At 44.2% G+C, this 21,363-nt stretch overlaps 1 protein-coding gene across 1 annotated transcript; it reads right to left on the bottom strand.

The window, feature by feature from the left end:
* Positions 1-488: 488 nt before the first annotated feature.
* ybx1 (Y box binding protein 1) lies at positions 489-16,539 on the bottom strand. The gene is given in 11 exon segments (XM_072477751.1): positions 489-720; positions 800-899; positions 1,614-1,779; positions 6,310-6,407; positions 7,140-7,331; positions 9,560-9,679; positions 9,917-10,006; positions 14,109-14,142; positions 14,379-14,442; positions 16,331-16,490; positions 16,492-16,539. Coding segments are annotated over 10 exon segments (1,026 nt in total). The 5' UTR covers positions 16,525-16,539; the 3' UTR covers positions 489-720; positions 800-830.
* Between the last annotated feature and the right edge of the window lie 4,824 nt (positions 16,540-21,363).

Below are 21,363 nucleotides of genomic sequence, written 5' to 3'. Positions count from 1 at the left end.
AGCATAATCCTTCACTGTCACTGGGTCAAAATCCTGGAACTCCCTCCCCAACTGCAGGTCTACAGCGGTTTTAAAAATGGTAGTGAGCTGCTTCCTTGAAGGGCAATTAGGGATGGGTACTAAACTAAATGCTGACCAAGCCAGCGATGAGCTGCTGCCTTGAAGGGCAATTAGGGATGGGTACTAAATGCTGACGTAGCCAGCAATGCCCACATCCAATTTAACATCTGAGCTTTTACTGAATCTTTACTTCCATCTCAAAAGACAGAAAATCAATATAGATGGGGAAAGCAGATTATTTCACAGCATATTCTGCCAAGACTTCATAGCATTAAATATAGTCATACCACAAATTAAGACATCAAATGGTGTTCTTTCGGACCTTTATTAGATGCCCGGTTGTACTTAAATTTCAGGTGTACAATGCTTACAAATTAAAAACTGGTATTTCAAAAATTCAAATTGACCAGATATCAAATAAGCTTAAAAACCATCTGAAGTAAAAAGGAAAATAGACCATCTACAAAAATCTGTTTTAAGCCAGTTCCAAAAAGCAGTTCCAGGAAAGGTTAAGAAACCATGCTGCATAGGTTTACTAGTGTGAAACGTTCTGGTATCTGGTCAACTGTATGCAAGCATTGCAGATCTTCATTACAGTCGAAAGCTCACTTCTTATTATTGCTGGAATTTGACTTTGATGGTCTTCGTTTGATGACAAAACTGCAAGACAAATGTAGAGTAATTACCAAAGTTTTGGTACAACAATAAGGACAATCAATACAAATATCCAAATACTTACTTAGTTGATGTTAAGAGATGCTGAGCTGGTGTTACTCAGCATTGCCCTGCTCGGTCTCCGGAGCAGAGATGTTCTCAGCTGGTGTTTCGGGTGCCTTGGTCTGAAAGACAGAAATAACCATAATCAAGGATGTGCTTTGCTATGGAACAATAGACCAAATTTAGACAATGCTGCAGCTTCCCCATTTTTTCAGCATCAACTTGAGCTGGACAATGCAATGCAAAGATCTGTTCCAGATGCAGATTTCAGCAGATTAAAAAAAAAAAAACTGTTCACATGCCAGGTAGCGAGGAATCTCATGGTCACAGATTCAGATTATAGCATTACAATTAAATCACTGCTAAAGGAACTTTTGTTCCCACCTGTTGCACTGATACACAATCTCAGGTGACAAATAAAAGTGGCCCACCAAAGCCCAACCAGCACAGACCCCAACAGCCAGCAACAGGACCATTAGCTTTTACAATAGTTCACAAATAGAAATTCAGCTGGGAGTGGTAATGTTGAGGAAGAGGGAGAGTTGGATAAAAGGGATTAACATGTTAAAAACAGACATTTGGAAAGTGGGAGCCAGTGGATGCTTGAATGGTAACAATTTATATCAACTAGCAGGAGGCTGGATTGGAAACTTGGGTGTCAAAAGAGAACCAAGTCTGATACACAAGACAAGCTCGAGAGCACAAGGCAAGATAGGAAAAAACCCAGAAATAAGTTGGTCAAGTGCTAAAGAAAGGGAGGAACGTGGCAGAGAACTTCAACTGATAATGTTTACCTCCATATGGCCAGTTTCCACAGGCACCAACATTAATCTTACCTCCTCGCCATCTTTTGGTTTAGGGTTTTGTGGTCGGCGACGCCTATAATTGTAGTTGCGGCGAAATCGCCTGGGGTGCGACTGTTGATCTTGTTGGCCATCCCCTTGGTTTTCTTTATCTTCTTCACTACTTCCCTCCCTTGGTGGACGTGGGCGAGGAGGTCCTCTGGCAAAACAATTAAATTAAATTCAATACAGCATTAGACACTACCCGAGTTTTCAATGCATCAACCTGAACCAAAAGATATTTGCCAGCAATCTTGTGGCAAGTAGAATAAGTCCAAACACAAATTGTAGTGGGAGGAATTTCTTCAGCCAGAGGGTGGCGAATCTGAGGAATTCTTTGCCGCAGAAGGCTATGGAGGCCAAATCAGTCTTTAAGACAGAAATAGATAGGTTCTTGATTAATAAGGGGATCAGGGGTTATGGGGAGAAGGCAGGAGAATGGGGTTGAGAAAAATATCAGCCACTATTGAATGACGGAGCAGACTTAATGGGCCGAGTGGCCTAATTCTGCTCCTATGTCTTCTGGTGAAATTAAATAAATCGGACAATTTTGAGCAATGTAATTGCCGACAGAATTTCAGATAAGACTGACAATGATAGTGTGTCGAGGTGCTGTACATATACTATACTCTGCGGCCAATGTGCAACGGTGGCAGAGTGTGTTCATGGATGGGATATCAAGTGGGCAGTCTAAAGCTCATGTTGTTGGATCTGCACTCACGCAAGCAACGTTCCATCACACTCCCTGCTTCTGCCTCATTAGATTTAAAAGATTAGAAGAGTTTCCCACTGAAGAATTGCTGATCTCTTGACCCATGTAAATAGCCGGTCCAGTTCAGTTCCTGGTAACCCAAAGGATGTCAATAGTGGATGATTCAGCAATGGTAATACAATCAAGATGGCGATAATCACGGAGCGAATCAGCAGAAATGCTACATGCCACTTATCAGCCCAAGGGCTGTCGAGGTCTTGCTGCAGATTTGCATGGGCTGCTTCAGTACAAGTTGCCACATGTGCCGAGCAGTGTGCAACCATGAGCAAAGCATTCACACTTCTGGCATTAGGATGAAAGGAAGGACATTCACAAGGCTGAAGATTCCCCCGTTGACTGTTTTGTTAGGGCTCCTTTATGTCAGTTGGTCAAATGCTGCCTTGATGCAAAGGGCGGTCGGTTTCACCCCAGCCAGATCTTTTGTCCATGTTTAGGGGCTGGTTTAGTACACTGGGCTAAATCGCTGGCTTTTAAAGCAGACCAAGATAGGCCAGCAGCACGGTTCAATTCCCATACCAGCCTCCCAGTGTGTGACAATAAGAGATTTACATTTAGACCAAAGTGAGGACAGGAGCAGAGCAACGCTGGCAGCCCTGCCAGATCAACACCTTCAGCTGCTTTCTGGTGTATCAGAATGTATCAAAATTGGCATGCGATGCCGAGCACCTCAGGAGGCAGATGGATCATCCACTTGGCACTTCTGGCTGAAGATGGTTGCGTTATCTTTGGCACTAATGTGCTTGGCTCCCCCATCATAAGAGATTTGTGGAGACACCATCACCTGGTTGTTCTGTTTAACATAAGTAGCTGGACACCAGATATGCCTGGTGTTGCTCCTGGGGAATAATGGTGCCATGGTAATGCCACTGGACTAATCCAGCAGCCCCATCTAAAGCTTTGGCGACATGGGTTAAAAATTCCAAAAACCCATCTCATTGCATTAAATTTAATGTCCTCTCAGTCTGGCCTACTACGTGGCTCCAGATCCACAGCAATGTAGTTTGACTCTTGGTAACTTGACCACAAAAGTGGTCAAAATCATATTGTTAATGAAGTTAAAGTTAATTAATATATAAAAATATATGTTTGAGAGAAAAGATTGATTCAAAGGAGCAGCTAGCTCAACATAGAAATAACAGTAACAGAATAGAATTAGAACTAGTGTCAGTTAAATACAAACATACAAAGGTAACAGCAGCAATCGTGACATCACAGCACTTACTGATGTCAACAACATGCACTGAGTTCCAAAAACAGCTTCTTCCCCAGTTACCAGATTCCTGAATGACCCTCTTATAGACTGAACTGATCTCTACAGTTGTAGCACCATATTCCATATGCTTCACCTGATCGATGTCTGTACATTGCATTTATATATGTCTGATGCTTTTCACATATGGAGCAATCAGCCTGGACTGCACGCAGAATACTTTCACTGTACCTTGGCACACAGGACAATAAATCTAAACAATGTTAAATAACATGCAGAATTATAACAAACTCCCCCCCCCCCTAAATTTTACTTGCCTTTATGGAGACAGAAATACAAATGAAATGAATGCCTTAGTTATACATCAGTCTTTCAAGAGCTTTTAAGACTACTGATTTGCACCACTGGTGACTTGTGAATCCTGGTGATGCTGGACTTGTGCAGGACTGCCCTTCTCCTGAAGTAAAGCTCACTGGAAGGCTTGGGACAACTGGAACCACTTGAATTGTCACAGCCATATTTCCTTCTATTTTGTTACATGGAACTTGCTGTGTCAGAGTCACGACGTAGACTGGGATGATCTTGGTGCCTGCATACTCTTACATGGTTCTATTTCATACCAAATATATTGGACTACTGCGGTTAAGAATAAGTCCAGGGAGCCAACACTGGTTACTGTCAAATCTCCTGATATAAACAGTCATTCAGGCTAAAAAAAATTCCCGAGCACAAGAAATTGGTCTCTCCTGCTTTTCTGGTCTCCTCCCCACTTGTGCTTTGACATCTAGATGTAGCAGATCCAGGTGAAACGGTCTTCTACCCACCAAAATTCAGCTGGAGTCCCATAGTTTGTAGTGTGATACAATGTTGAAACAAGCACCTAAAGAACTTAGTCCCTAAAGTATCACCTGCCGTCCTCTTCAATCTTACCGTTGATGCCTGAACAGCTCACTCAGCCAAACCATTTGAAGCCGAATGCAAAGGAGTGGTACAAGCACATGGTGTCCACCATTCCTTTACACAACTCACTTGTAAATGTCATAACCATTATCAGAATCAAGAGAATCCAGTAACCCAGGAGTTGCAAAGACATGGTGTAGTTTCTCTATGGTGCTGGGAGCCATAACGTTGCTCATGTAAACTTCTAACCACTTAGAATGCGTATCTGCAATGACCATAAAGCATGTGACCCATGGAAGAATCTGCAAAATCCACATCAATTATCAACCAAGGATGAGCAGGCCATTCCCATGAATGCAATGGTGCTATGGAACCACTTTCTGCTAGGATTGACATGCAGAACAGGATTTCACTTTCCTGGTCCATATTAGGGAACATGCAACCTGGCTAGAGTACCTTTCATTCGAGAGGCACCCGGACAAGTCACATGAATTTCATCCGTTACTTGCGAACGACCCGGGGTGAGACAACCACACTCGACCCCCACAGTATTCAATCATCTTGACCATCCTTTAATCAGAATAGGTACTCTTGTCCGACCATTATTTAATTTGTTTAGCACTCACTGGAGATTGGGAAAGTTTCAAGGAAGTAGTCTCAGGACAGGCTACCTAGCTTGTAAATGGCAAGTTTTTATCTCCACATATGCACATTACCATCATTTTTAAAGGTCAATTGGAGCTGCCAACATGAAAACTGAATGGACTCATAATTCCCGCCTTTGCAGCCGCTCGAATTAGTCTACTTTGGCTTTCATGGCGTAGGGCACAGTCCTCCGCTTGAAACTGTGAGTAGCCCAAGGATTTACAGTTTAGTCCTGCAATGTACCTAGTTTATCTGACACCTGCAGAGTCCCATCTCGTCCATGGGCCCTGCACGTCCTTCACTCATTAAATGTTACAATAATGCTCCTCTGCCTGGTCTGAGCTTTACCAAGCAACATCAACTGAGGAAAGATCCCTAATCACCCTTCAACTTTCACAGCACCCGGCACTTCTTTGGCAAATGCCCCTTGTAGCACTGGTGTCCCTTACAATGACCCACAGTGTTTACTTTCTTCACTCGTTTACTTGCAGCACATCTGCCTGTGTGCTGTCATTTGCCTTCTGAATATCTTTTGCATTATTGGTAGCCATTTCATGAGATTGAATCGGTTAGGATTGTATTCACTGGAGCTCAGGAGAAATGAGGGATCTCCTCAAAACCTATAAAATTCAAACAGGACTGGACAGGGTAGATGTAGGGAGGATGGGAGTGTCCAGAACCAAAGGTCAGCCTGAGGATACGTGGTCAACCATTTAGGACAGATGAGAAATTTCTTCACCCAGAGTGGTGAGCCTGTGGAATTCATAATCACAGGACGTAATTGAGGCCAAAACATTGCATGTTTTCAAGAAGCAGTTAGATATAGCACTTGGAGCAATGGGGATCAAAGGATGTGGGGAAAAGCAGAATTAGGCTGCTGAATTGGATAATCAGCCATGATCATGATGAATGGCAGATCAGGTTCGAAAGGCCTCCTCCTGCTCCTATTTTCTTCAAAATCTTTAATATATAAAAATAAAGCAGCTTAAAATACAATGTTGACTCAAAAAGGCACAGCTAGCCAAACATCAAAATAATAACCGAATAGAATTAGAACCAACGGCAGTTAACTACGAATATACAGTTAACAATTAATGACATCACAGTTCAATAGCTATACAAGTTATTTGGATCTCATTTTCCAAAGCGAAGCTGCAGCATACCTGCGGTAGCGTGGACGGTAGCCCCTAAAACGATTTTGTCCTCTGTTGGGTTTACCACCTTCTTCCCCAGCAACTTGATTTTCATTTATTTCACCACCCTTTTACAACAAAAGGAATGAAACTATTAGAACATTAACGTGTCCCTCGTTTTCAAAGGCCCAATATACATAATGTCTCTAATTACATCAAAGCTTTCACCGGCAAGCCAACATTAGTGGCTCAGATTGAATGTCTCTAATTACATCATAGCTTTCACCTACAATCGAACATTAGTGGTTCAGATTGAAGTCACAAATCCATAAAGATGCAGGTAATGAGGAAATTCAAATGGCCAAAAAGGAATAAAATGAAAAATAACCTACACCACACAACAGACTCATATGAACAAGAGCTGCCATGGAAACATTTCTGGTTTTAGCCTATTTTTGCATTATTGCTGTTCTTTTTGGCATTAGTGTTGCAAAATTTGTGCAATACAGCAAACAGAAAATTTAGGTTAAAGTTCACCACTGTGATCAGGATGTGAAATGGATGAAGACAAAAATATGAGAGTCGTTCCAGAAATGATACCGGAAAGAAAGGAGCCTATTTTTCCTGGCTCAGTTGGACTCGATCAAAAGGTTTTCCTCATCTAGAATTAAAGACTAGCTCCCTCTAGTGAAATGAATGCAAGTTAATACCTGGCAGTTCAAGGGTCCCTCTAATTTTCCTGATAAGCAATGGGTGCAAAGTCACAAAATCTTTGAAACTTTTGGAAAATCGCCAATACTTCAATAAACCAAATGAACAAATTTTCAAAGAGCAATCTCAATAATATGTCTTTATGCTACCTCAGTAATTTCTCCCTGAGGCTGGTTGCTATATTGTGGACGGCGACCATAGCGGCGACGAACAAAGTAGGGTGGATAACGCTGTCTTCTGTATGGAGGGCGCTGCTGTTGATTTTGATATTCCTGGTTTTCTCCATCTGTTGCTGTCTCTGCTCCATCTCCTTTCTCTCCACCTTCAATGTTCTGTTGGTACTAATTAAAAATCATACCAAAGCAATTGTTTTTAAATGCAAAATTAACAGCCAACAAACACTATTTGAGCACATGCCAGTAAATCTACAACAAGGTACAGATAAAAGGTAGACTTTCCTTGGATGTAATAATCTCAATCAATCTGGGGAGACAGTGGCACAATGTCACTGGATTAGAGATCCAGGTGCTGGGGATGTGTTCAAATTCCATCATGGCAACTGGTGGAATTTAAATTAGTCTCCGTAATGGTGCCATGAAACTAATCAATTGCTGTAAAAACCCATCTGATTCACTCATGATTGTTTAGGTAAGGAAATCTGCCACCTTTACTTGGTCTGGCCTGCACGTAACTGCCATCTGAAATAGCTTAGCAAGTCAGTTCTGTGGCAATTAGGGATGGGCAACAGATGCTGGCATAGCCAGCAACACCCACAAGCCATGAAACCATTTGGATTTGACTACCACTCTAGAAGGAATGCAAATTCTGAACAATGTCAAACTAGTTACCACGTGTCTTAATGGCATTTTCTTTTTCTAATATAAATATGAACAATACAAAACTCCCTTCAAATTAGTGTCTTCCACCAGAGTAAATGTAGTAAAACCAGCTTCCCCATCCGAGTGCACTCAAATTATTCAACAATGTCTTAGCAATTTGGGACGCAATAAGCTCCAAGGTTCACATTTGGGCAGTTGTACAGAAACCGGTTTTTGTTTAGACATCAAGGAAAATTAAACTATGCTTGCAAAGCAATCTCTATCAGCAAAATACAAAATTATTCAAGGCAAAAACCCTCAATGAACTGCTTAATATCCTCCCTTTCATAATGAATGGATGTGTCTTCAATGCCATCATTTGAATTTACATGTGCCCATATCAAATACCTGGGATTAATAGGTGTGATTTTGTGTCCAACTGAAACATGAGAATGGGTGAATCATACAGCCTGAGCCTTCTCTGCCGTTCAGTATATTATGACAAATATTTGGTTTGAACTACTCCTTTCTTAGCCACTTCCCACATGCCTGCGATTGTTGGGTTCCAGTTGTACAGGTTAGTCCATGTCCAAATGCTGCAAGATCTGTACAATATCCAGACTTGGGCTAAGTTGGCAAGTTAATTCTGTCACACAAGCGCCAGGCAATGACTATCTCCTACAAGAAAGCATCCAACCATCATCCCTTGACATTAAATACCATCTCGGAATCCCCCACAAACAGCATCCTGGGGGTTACCATTGTGAGAAACTGAACTAGACTAGCCATATTAATACTGTGGCTACCAGGGCAGGTCAGAGGCTAGGAATCCTAGTGAGTAACTCACCTCCTGACACCCCACCATCTACAAAACACAAAGGGATACTCTCCACTTGCCTGGGAGAGTGCATTTCCAACAACACTCAAGAAGCTCAACACCATCCAGCATAAAGCAACCCACTTGATTGCTCCCTTTCCACCAGCATTCAATCCCTTCACCATTGACAAACAGGTGACAGCAATGTGCACCATCTACAAGATGCACAGTTCCTTAGGCAGGACCTTTCAAACACATGACCACTACCATCTAGAAGGAACAGAGCAGCAGATACCTGTAAACCACACATTTAAGGGGCATCTTGACAAATACATGAATAGGATGGGAATAGAGGGATACGGACCCAGGAAGTGTAGAAGGTTGTAGTTTAGTCGGGCAGCATGGCCGGCACGGGGTTGGAGGGCCGAAGGGCCTGTTCCTGTGCTGTACATTTCTTTGTTCACACCAACTGGAGGTTCCCCTGGAGGTCACTCACCATCCTGACCTGGAAATATATCGCCGTTCCTTCACTGTCACTGGGTCAAAATCCTGGAGCTCCCCAACAGGACTGTGGGTGGAACTACACAAACGGGATTGCAGCAGTTCAAGGCTGCAGCTCACCACCACCATCTGATGGGCAACTAGGTATGGTCAATAAATGTTGGCCTAGCCAGAGATGCCCACATCCCATCAATGAACAATATTTTTTTTAATTTTTTTTATAAAGTGCACGAAATCCATAGATTAACCTCACACACAGCCACCTCTAGTGCTCTGCCGCTCCACACCCAGGAAAAAGCAGATATTTAGCTCCATATGGAGGCACGTCCTCAGTGACATTGTCACCTAGCTGCCCTCGCAAATGAGGACAGGATTATCTGCAATGCAACCATCAGGACATTAATGGAAGCCAAAACAAACGTTCTATATTTACATTACGCGGTGGGCCTCGGCGGCGAGGGTTGTAGCGACGGTAACGATTTCGGTCCGCAGCATATCGGCTTCCTTGGACTGGAACTCCACCTGGACCAGTGACATTTGCCGCCTCTGCACCCTATAAATCATAAGTACTATATTAAAATTAAAAACAATTTTGTCGGTGTACATATGAAATTAAGTAAGGCCCAGAACATGCCATGCATTATTTGTATTTCTATAGGAACAAAATATTACAAACCCCTACATCAAAGATCTAATTTGAAGAATTAGAAACTCCTGTTAGTAAAGGTGCATCAGACTCAGGCGGACTTCACAACTGTGTATTAATATCCTATTACAACTTGTGCAGTACCTTTTCGCCTTCCACTACGTCAAACTCCACAGTTTCACCGTCTCCAACACTACGTAGGTATTTCCGTGGGTTATTCTTCTTTATGGCAGTCTGTAAAGAATTCAGCACCTCATTTAAGATTTAAAATCATTGCCTTCACATTTACAGCCTTCAAGTAATGCATTATTTTACATTTCCCAAAATTGTCACTTATTTGGCGAAGCAGTCATTAAGAACCAATGTTAGAATGCCACTCAGTTCTTGCAGAGGAAAGAGTTCTGCTGAACAGTCATCAACTGGAAACATTAACCATTTCTCTCTGTATGCGAGGCCCAGATGCTGAGTATTACAAGTACTTGGTTATTGAGGGCTGGAACTACAGGAGCAAACTACAATACATGGAATATATAGAGCACTGTACAAGTAAAAAATCTCCAGATCCTTAGCCAGGCAAGAACCATCAAGTCTGCTGAAAATATATCCCAGTTGGCTATCCATTAGATGGGTTCCAACAGTACTTAGCTGCAGCGTTTGGAATTTCAACACTAGGTAGTAACCACAAATAACATACTAACTAAAAAGGTAATTGGATTAACGCGAAGCAAGAATTGTCAACAGTAACAAACTCCTGCAGAACCTAATTATAGCAACTTACATTTGGATTCATGTGCACATGGCTCAATAACTTAATTACCAGCCAGAAGCAGAAGAATATCAAGCCTCCGTGTACTATTGATATGACCTGCTATTCACTTACTGGAGACCATTCCAATACTCCCTGCATGAAAATGCTTTTGAAGAATCGTCCCTCCACCTGCAGTTTCCAATCTGTCACAATACTTCACTTATCAGCTCCCTTGAAGCTCAAAACAGCTACTCCTACCTCACTCATTCATTCTACCTACAATCTATTTTTAAAGCTGCACATTACCCTTCAACCAAGATGTATATTCGATGAAGGACGATGATTGTTTAAAGCAGTGGTTCTCAAATAGGGATTTTTTAAACCCCTGAAGAGCACAGAGGATCATCAATGAGACTCGTTGTCATAATGGTGCAGCTTAAACTCTGGCCACTCAGGTCTCTATACTAGTAAACTACAAGTGACAATCTCAAGAGCCAGATAAAAATACAAATGCAGAAGAGCCAGAAAGGCACTTCCCACAGTGCTAGAATGCAAGCAGTTTTCCTGAGAACCTACCAATTATCTAACCCAACAATGGAAAAAATAATTCATACTGACCTCCCCATGCCCAAGTTGATTTTGAACTTTAAGTTTTAACTTTGACAAAAGGCACATAGTACATTTCATCTGATAACTATCTGTGATAGTTATAGCAGAAAAGTAACAATGTGTCTACTACTTGGGTTTTGTGCTATCAATTACAAACTTCTGTAGTCAATTCCCAGACAGATCCATGCAATTGCAGATAACCAAATACCCATTGAGAAATGGCTGTCCCCAGTATCTATCCTCACCAAGATGTAACATGCACCTACCTCAATACATCAGATTCTCTTTAATAATTTCATGCTCCTGCCTTAGGAAAATTTACCTAGTTTGAACATAGAACATTACAGCGCAGTACAGGCCCTTCGGCCCTCAATGTTGCACTCTCAAGCCCATCTACACTATTCCCATATGTCTATCCAATGACCATTTGAATGCCCTTTGTGTTGGCGAGTCTTCACTGTCCACCCTATCCAATCCTCTGATCATCTTGTATGCCTCAATTAAGTCACCTCTTAACCTTCTTTTCTCTATGTGTTGGATATGGAGGTTGGTGGGTTGGAAGGTGAAAACAAGGTGAAGCCTATAACAGCATGGAGTTTGCATTTAAGATTATCCTCCTGGCAACAACTATTTACCCATTGCCTCAATTCTTCAATACGATCATTCACTGGTAATCGTGTTTGCTTTGAACATCTGCAAATCTACTGCAACAATTCAGCAATCATTCAACACTGCCAACATCTAAAGCCTAACCATATCTCAGTGCACAATAATCAACCCAACATTGCATAATCTTCCACATGCCCACTTCCTTTATTGCTTGCACAGTAAATGGCACAAAGCATGGTCCTGTTCTTTTTAGAAGTCTAACCAGTGTTCTCAAAAGGTGCATTTCTTCCTCCTTTGGAACAAGAACAAAGAAATGTACAGCACAGGAACAGGCCCTTCGGCCCTCCAAGCCCGTGCCGACCATGCGGCCCGACTAAACTACAATCTTCTACACTTCCTGGGTCCGTATCCCTCTATTCCCATCCTATTCATGTAAAAGCAAGCGTTAAGGGGCTACACTGCTCAGATTAGCTCCTCTTATACAAGCTTCTGTTATAATCAAGACCTTTCCATAAGACATAGGAGCAGCAGAATTAGGCCACTCAGCCCATCGAGTCTGCTCCACCATTCAATCATGGCTGATATTTTTCTCATCCTCCTGCCTTCTCCCCATAACCCCAGATTGGTCATCAGGCTATCTATCGCAGTTTTAAAAGCTAGTTTGTTGTTCCAGTGTGGCATCAGGAAGGACTTTATGAAAGGTATTCAGAAATACTCATTGTTTCGCTCCACAGGTATTGTTAGCACCCAATATTTCAGGTTAACGGTCCTTTGTTCAAACTAATCTGAGCAAGACACCAGCCTGAAACTTTGCTCTCCAAGATGCTGCCAGCTGTAAGAATTTGTTGAGTACTCTGCTGTTCAACAAAATCATCCAATTAGAAACTCAGCTCCACATTCCTGCCCACTCTAGATAACCTCTGCTAGCTCAGTTGGTTGGTCAGCTGGTTTGTGATGCAGAGTGAGGCCAACAGCACGAGTTCAATTCACGTAAAGGTTGAGGTTATTCATGAAGGTCCCTCCCAAGGTGAGATAACCCTCAGGTTAAATCTCCACCAGTCAGCTCTCCTCCTTCAATGGGGAAAGTAGCCATCTGGGACTATGGTGACTTTACTTCATCAAGAATCTAACCATCTCTACACTAGTTCAGACTCCGACTCTGCATTACCACCTTTTCAAGAGGTCCAAAGACTCTCAAATGGGTGGCCTGTTATTTTTAAGCAGTGACACCCCATTCTATAATTTTCCCACAAGAGGACATATCCACCCTGTCAAGACCCCTCAGGGACTGGTGTTGTAAGCACGTCACCTTTCGGTACTAAGCACCAGCAGATACAAACCGAGCCGGTCAGACATTTCCACGTATGACAACCCATCCCTTCCTATTAGTCTAGTAAACCTTCTCTGAACCGCATTTACATCCTTCCTTAAATAAGGAGACCAATACTGTAAAGGACTCCAGATGTGCAATGCACTGTATTTCTGAAGCAATTACATTAACTTTCCCAATTACTTGCTGCAACCTGCATAGTAACTTTTGCAATTGATGCACTAGGATATCCAGATCCCTCTACAATCTCGCACTTTTTAGTTTCTTTTAATTCTTCCTGCCAAAATGGACAATGTCACATTTTGCCACATTATATTCCCATTTGCCAGATCCTTGCTCACTTACCTAACCTACTTATACCCCTTTGTATCCTCTCAACTTACTATCCTCACTTCATCCAAGTCATTGATACAAATTGAACAGTTGAGGCCCCAGCACTGACCCGTGACACCACTAACACATTGCACCCATTTATGGGTTCCGTTTCCTGTGAGCTCGCCAATCTTCAATCATGCCAATATGCTACCCCCTACACCATGAACTTTAATTTTCCACATAACCCTTAATGTTGCATCAAATGACTCCTGGAAATGGTTCCCCTTTATTCACAGCATGTTACTTTTTTCAAATAACTCCAATAAATGCTGGATATTTCAATAATTCATTGGTTTCATTCAGAATTCTAGCATCCACAGCAATTTGCTCTTTGGCTGTGTTAGGCATGGATATTAAGGGTTATTGTGGAAATACAGAACAGCAACAATCCAAACGAATGACAGGAACCAAATAGAATACTCACTATACAAATGCAAGTCGGTCTCCTCGAATGCCATTCAACCAGAGCAGTGCTCTTAGTTATAGGCAGCAGCACGACATTTAAGCAAATTAAGACATAGCTGATCCCAGTAATTAGCTCAACATATTTACCTACATAACTGTCCATGATATTATCAGCATGACTGCCTGAGACATCGCCGACCTGTATGGTCATACAGGGGCATCTACTATCAGTACACATGCATTCCTTAAAACAGACTCACCTGATGTACAAATACATCTTCCTTCGTATCATTCCTACAAAGCAAAAAAAGTTATACTTCACATATTTGTGCCATACATTAATACTAGTCTGCATGTCTGAAATCATTTTCCTTCACCAGTCACATCCACAGGGCAATTTATCTCAACATTTCAGAGTAGTATGATAAACTGCTGTTAATAATTTTATGCGGTTCTATGTAGAAGTTTTAAAACTGCAATGACAAAAGTCTCCCGGTTGTAAATGCTATGCATGGAGACTGTCCACTGACCTGTTGATAAATCCGTAGCCATTTCGTACATTGAACCACTTTACTGTTCCAAGAACCTTTGTTGCTGGAAAGAAAAAAATACGGCTTCCAATATTTGAATCACGATTTTGATACACAAGCTTAACTTTCAATGAACATCTGATCTAATGTAAAATATAAGCAATAAAATCCCTACAGAACTTCAAACCACAGGAGCAGCAGTTTACTGAAGACACAACTGGCAAATCACCATCTGACTGAAAATTAACTGGGACAGATGGGATAAGGATTTGCACCCAAAACAGGACCGCAATTTGTGTTCCTATAAAGAGCAATAAACATTTGAAAATGTGAACATTAACATATATCGTCCAAATAGCCTTGCACCTGCTCCTCCATTCAATAAGATCTCAGTTAATTTCCCACAAAGCTAGAACCCAATCCCAAATACCTAGCCAAACATAGGAGCAGGAGTAGGCCATTCAGCCTTTTAAGACTGTCCCTGGCTGACCGATGACCTAACTCCATACACCCAAATATATTTGAAGACCTGGCTTCAACTGCTGTTTGTGGGAGAGTTCTAAACTTCTAACACCCTTTGCGTGAAGTTCTTCCTAACATCGCTCCTGAACGGTCTATGCCCCTTTGTTGTAGAATCTCTACCAGTGACAATATCTCTTGCCAAAATCTTGACTAGCTTGATCAGATCACCCCTTAAAATGGGTCTAAAATGTAGGTTGCACTCCCTCCAAGGCTAAATTAATTGCTGACTGCAGGTGGGGTGGAACCAGGTTTTGTACACCTGCAGCTGTATCTCTACACAATCCAGTCTGTAAATGGCAAAAGCATTGATGACCTGGAACATTAACAAATTGAAATGCCTAAACAAACCAAATGCCAGATTTATTCAGTGTCATTCAATTGGGAATCAGAGTGACTGCAGATGACATCAGTCCCGATGTAAAAGGGTTTATTTACTGAGCTCAGCAGAGCGCCAAATGAACTGACCTGTCATTAGAACTGTTATTTTGTTTAATCCAGCTACACCACGATTTGACTTATTGTTTGATGAGAACTACCTACATGTCAGTTGACAATTGCACCCAACACCCTCACGCAGATGCTATCTATTCAAACAGAGGTGATCAGTAGCCAGCAATACCCATTTGGCAAGGGGGCAGATTTGAACAGTCAACACCTGGGAAATGCAAAAGCAGCAGCGGGTTAGGCGGCACAATGAATTTCCTGGCCTAGTTGAAAGAGGGGTTTTAGTGAAAGCCCTGCCTATACAGGTGGGGAAAGGGGGCTGCCCACAGGCAGTGTGGAAAGGCTGCCTCTTGCAGCATGGTCCCAGCTCTCAGGGCAGACATGCTCAGTCTGGTGCTTTGTTCTTGGCAGCTGCCAAAGTTTGAGTGTCCAGTCGGATGCTGAGCTGCTGTTGGTCCGGGGCCATGTCAACAAATGCGGATTACAGCCCGGGAGCTGTCACAGCGCGAACCTCGCCAGGCCCGGGCGGGAGTCGCGCGGGGATCCCGCCCGGCGGTTGGGCGGCGGGTTCCACGCCGCCGTTTGAACCGCATTCCAATGCGGCGGCACCAACGTGCGCCGGGCGGCGGTTTGAGGCGGGCCCCGTCCCCGCGGCCCACACGCTGCCGACATGTGGCGGGCGCCCGGGATCAGGCAGCCCGGCCCCGGCTACACGTGGCCGCCGCCCCCGGGGAGCGGCTCCTCACCGCCGCCACCCCCGGGCTCGGGCCTTGCCGGCGGGCTCCCAGCCCCGAGCCCGGCTGCCGGCGGGGTTCCCGCCGCCGCCCCGCGGCCGTTGCTTTTTGAATCCACGCGAGCTCGAGGCGGGCAGCGGTTGCGGCCCCGCGGGGAGCCGGAGCCAGGCCGCGGGGGAAGCCCCGGCCTCGCGTCCCCGCCGCGCCCGCCCCCCGGGGCCTCCTGCCCGGCCACACGCTGGCCTCACCCACCGATGACTTTCTTCTCCCCAGGGGATTTGGGTTTGTCTGGCTGTTGCTGCTGTGGTTGTTCGGGTTGTTGCTCTGTCTCGGCCTCGCTCATGGTGTTGTCAGGCTGCGGGTGATGGTACAGTGGGGCCGCTCTCAGCTGGGGGCTGCGCTCTCTCCGCTCCGCTCCTCTCCCGCTCCCTCCGCTGAAAGAACATGGCCGCCCTCTCGCGAGAATTTCAAATAAATACCGCCACGGGGCCCGCCCCCTGCACCAGCGCCCATTGGCCAGCCTGCCCGTTCATCACCCGTTGCCCGGCTTCCATTGGCCCGCCCGCCCGTCCATCAACCGCTGCCCGGCTTCCATTGGTCCGCCCGCCCGTACATCACTCTCCGCCCGCCCCACATTCCACCACTAACGGCCCTAATTGGGGGCCGGTCCCCGAAGCCCGCTCCTCATTGGCCCGTAGCCCGCTCCCCATTGGCTGGGATCCCGCACCCCATTGGATCGCCGCCCTGTCAATCATCGTGACGCGCCTCCTTTGTCTCCGCGATGCCTCGCCCCCGCCTCGCTCTGATTGGCCGCTTCCCACCGCCCGCCTCTTTGATTGACAGCAGTGGGCCGCTGAGCTGCTGTCAATCACTCGTAGACAGGTCAATCCTGGCACACGCTGCCTGCTAGGACCAAATTAGACCATAGGCTGCCTGCTGGGACCAGCTGGGAGAGCACAGGCTGCCTGCTGGGACCAGCTGGGAGAGCACAGGCTCCATGCTGGGAGAGCACAGGCTGCCTGCTGGGATCAGCTGGGAGAGCACAAGCTGCCTGCTGGGACCAGCTGGGGAAGCACAGGCTACCTGCTGGGACCAGCTGGGGAAGCACAGGCTGCCTGCTGGGACCAGCTGGGAGAGCACAGGTTGCCTGCTGGGACCAACTGGGAGAGCACAGGTTGCCTGCTGGGATCAGCTGGGGAAGCACAGGCTACCTGCTGGGACCAGCTGTGAGAGCTGAGAGACAGCACCTTCCAAACCCATGACCACTACCATCTAGAAGGACAAGTGCAGCAGACACCTGGGAACCCCACCATCCGGAGGTTCCCCTCAAGTAACTCACCACCCTGACTTGGAAATATATCACCGTTCCTTCACTGTCGCTGGGTCAAAATCCTGGAACCCCCTCCCTATCAGCACAGTGGGTGTACCTACACCTCAGGGACTGCAGCGGTTCAAGAAGGTAGCTCATCACCACCTTCTGAAGGGCAACTAGGGATGGACCACAAATGCTGGTCCAGCCAGCGAAGCTCACATCGCGTAAAAATTAATTTGAAAAACTCACTGGAACAAAACTGTTAAATGGGGATGTCCAGTGGCGTTTCAATAAAGGTTCTGCTGGCAGCCAGATACCCTAGTGTCCTTCCACAGGTGCTGCCAGACCTTCTGAGTTCATCCAGCATTTTGTGTTTTTATTTATTATCTTAGTGTCGTAACAGTTTTCTCCAAATTGCTGAAATTTACTGGTTTTCAGCTCCCCGGATTGCCTTCCCCTGTAACCCATCCTTCGCTTACCCTTTATAGCCCTCAAATCCCAGAAATGGCCTCATGTGTTGCACTGCACCCCGGGATCCAGACTGGCCCACTCACCCATCCAGGACACTCCTGCACTTGCAGACATCATCTGCCAGAATTCAGAGCCGGAGGCTGACGACGGACATTTGACAGCGCAGTCCGACCAGCAACAATCCACACTTGATGAGGTAGTCAGACAGCACCCATTGAACAAACACCTGTCAGCACTGAGGAAGGTGGTAGGCAAGCTCGATTGAACCAAAATCCTTATTGAACAATTACATGCTTTCCTGCTTGTGGCTCTGGATGCAAGCAAAATCTCCCACACTTGAGGTACATTGGTTCGTTCCAACGCACTCCTTCCCCTATTCAATTTCTCCAAGTTCTACTGAATGCACATGCCTTAGAAAATTGCCTTTAAAGGCCGTCTTCAAATACCTGTTATCCTATCCGACTGCAGTCCCTTCCATCAATATTCTCCACTTATGTCCCTTCCAACTTCATGTCCCATCAATATTCTCCACTCCTCTAACAAAAGCCTTGTCTCCCGCTCCCACTGTTACACCATTGACAGTTCTGTCAGCTGTTACACCATTGGGAACACTTTTCCACAGCACCAAAGAAAGAAAGACTTGTTAAACTGGACCTTTTTTATAAATTTAGAGTATTCAATTCATTTTTTCCAATTATGGGGCAATTTAGTGTGGCCAATCCACCTACCCTGCACATCTTTGCGTTGTGGGGGCGAAACCCACGCAAACATGGGGAGAATGTGCAAACTCCACACGGACAGTGACCCAGAGCCGGGATCGAACCTAGGACCTAGGCGGCGTGAAGCAGCAATGCTAACCCTCTGCGCCACCGTGCTGCCCTCAAACTGGACCTTTTAAAAGTGTAGATTGTATGTTATGATAGATATGTTTAAAATTATGAAAGTGAAGGGCCATAGTTGTAAGATTAAATATATAGACATATTTTAGAGATTCAAAATTCAATTCCACAGTGAGTGGTGGAAGGAGCTTTAATCTCATTTGATTAAACAGAACAGATGAAAGAAGGCACAAGGGATGGGGGAGCACGACAGGAGGTATGATTCGAACAATTTACTGCCATGGAAGAAATTTCTTCCAACTAAGTATTGTGAAGATCACAGACTCCATTTCTCTCCCTGACAACTGTCTGACGTTGAACCAAACTGTTGGTAACCTTGATGTCCTATATGAGCCTGAGAATGCAAATAGATAGCTACATCATGACTAGGACCACTAAGTTTCACCTCTGTAACAATTATACCTATATCTCAGCTTATCTGCTGCCACGGTGGTGCAGTGGTTCACACTCCTGCCTCACAGCGCCGAGGTCCCAGGTTCGCTCCCAGCTCTGGGTCACTGTCCGTGTGGAGTTTGCACATTCTGCCCGTGTTTACGTGGGTTTCGCCCCCACAACCCAAAGATATGCAGGGTAGGTGAATTGGCCCTTAATTGGAAAAAAATAATTGGGTATTCTAAATTTTTTTTAAAAGGATGAAACTTAAAGCTAATATTAATTCTAAAACATGCCTGTGACATTATAGGAAATGGACAGATAACAAAGGGTTAATGTAATGATGTAGGTAACCACTAGATGGAGCTAGTTTCAGAAGTATATAAAGCTGTGACTCTCAGATTTCTGGGGGAGAGCTGGAGAGGAGAGCTAGAGAGAGCAGTGATAGAGAGTGCAGTGATAGAGAGAGCAGTGATAGAGCGGTGATAGAGAGTGCAGTGATAGAGAGAGCAGTGATAGAGAGCGCGGTGATAGAGAGAGCAGTGATAGAAAGTGCAGTACAGTATTAGAGTGTTGAGACTAGTGTAGTTGAGTATAGAGTATAGATTAGCTTTTTGTTTACTTTATGAGTAAGTGGCAGCTTAATTTAAGTAGTGTAAATAAATGTTAACTTTGTTCATGAACTTAGCTTTTGTGGGCATTGTGAACACGATAACATTCAACGTGAGAACAAGAACCACAAGGAACACCACAATGCCCATTTAAAGTCCCAAGTCACAGTCTCATGCCCTGATATCTGTAATTTTTTAATTCAAACGATTCATGACAATTGTAATGAAAAATATTCAGATGCTTCTCAAAACACAGTGCCTGATAAATCTTTTTCAGTGTTCGGAATCTTACTCTGGAAAGTTACCTAAGTAAGTGTTCTCCTCTTCTACTTGAACTCAGTTACATAATTGGAAAATGATTACAAAAAGTGTCAAATTTTCAATATGTCTCCAGAATTTAACTTCTGCCATTAATCACAAATTTCTCCATGTAAACAGTTGGTGACTCGTGAGAATCAAATTGTTTTAAAAAGAAACATCATTTGCCGTCTTTCCCAATTGTTGAAACATGTAACATTCAACTTAAATGTTCAGGTGCAACAGGTGATTAAGAAGGCAAATGGAATTTTGTCCTTCATTGCTAGAGGGATGGAGTTTAAGACTAGGGAGGTTCTGCTGCAATTGTATAAGGTGTTAGTGAGGCCACACCTGGAGTATTGTGTTCAGTTTTGGTCTCCTTACTTGAGAAAGGACGTACTGGCACTGGAGGGTGTGCAGAGGAGATTCACTAGGTTAATCCCAGAGCTGAAGGGGTTGGACTATGAGGAGAGGTTGAGTAGACTGGGACTGTACTCGTTGGAATTTAGAAGGATGAGGGGGGATCTTATAGAAACATATAAGATTATGAAGGGAATAGATAGGATAGATGCAGGCAGGTTGTTTCCACTGGCGGGTGAAAGCAGAACTAGGGGGCATAGCCTCAAAATAAGGGGAAGTAGATTTAGGACTGAGTTTAGGAGGAACTTCTTCACCCAAAGGGTTGTGAATCTATGGAATTCCTTGCCCAGTGAAGCAGTAGAGGCTCCTTCATTAAATGTTTTTAAGATAAAGATAGATAGTTTTTTGAAGAATAAAGGGATTAAGGGTTATGGTGTTCGGGCCGGAAAGTGGAGCTGAGTCCACAAAAGATCAGCCATGATCTCATTGAATGGTGGAGCAGGCTCGAGGGGCCAGATGGCCTACTCCTGCTCCTAGTTCTTATGTTCTTATGTAAAGGTGTGACATATAAACATTTCACAATTACCTGATTTAAATTACTATAGAGTTGCCTTTTGTATCTTTTAATAGCTACACTAAATAAGCTTCAGCCTTTCTTAAAAACCTGATTATTTTACCTGGTAACACTTGTCCAGAATTTTCAGTTATTGTCTGCAATCTGAGTTGTGTTGTGTGCAGAATTCTCTGGAATATAATCTGCTTCATTAGGGGTTGAAGATATCCGAGGGGCTCCCCTCATTCTCTTTGAGTGAAGGAGGAACTTAAAACAATCACCATCTCTGGGGAAAAGATCCTGCGAAAACTATGAGACCCAAGGTTGACAGGTCCCCAGGGCCAGATGGCCTGCACCCTAGGGTCTTAGCAGAAGTGGAGCAGATATATTACGAGTATTGGTTAGAATTT

The sequence above is a fragment of the Scyliorhinus torazame genome, chromosome 16 (genome assembly GCF_047496885.1).
Source record: "Scyliorhinus torazame isolate Kashiwa2021f chromosome 16, sScyTor2.1, whole genome shotgun sequence".
NCBI classification, from domain to species: Eukaryota; Metazoa; Chordata; class Chondrichthyes; order Carcharhiniformes; family Scyliorhinidae; genus Scyliorhinus; species Scyliorhinus torazame.
Note: the sequence above shows the minus strand (reverse complement) of the source record. Positions and strands in the feature narration are given on the sequence as shown.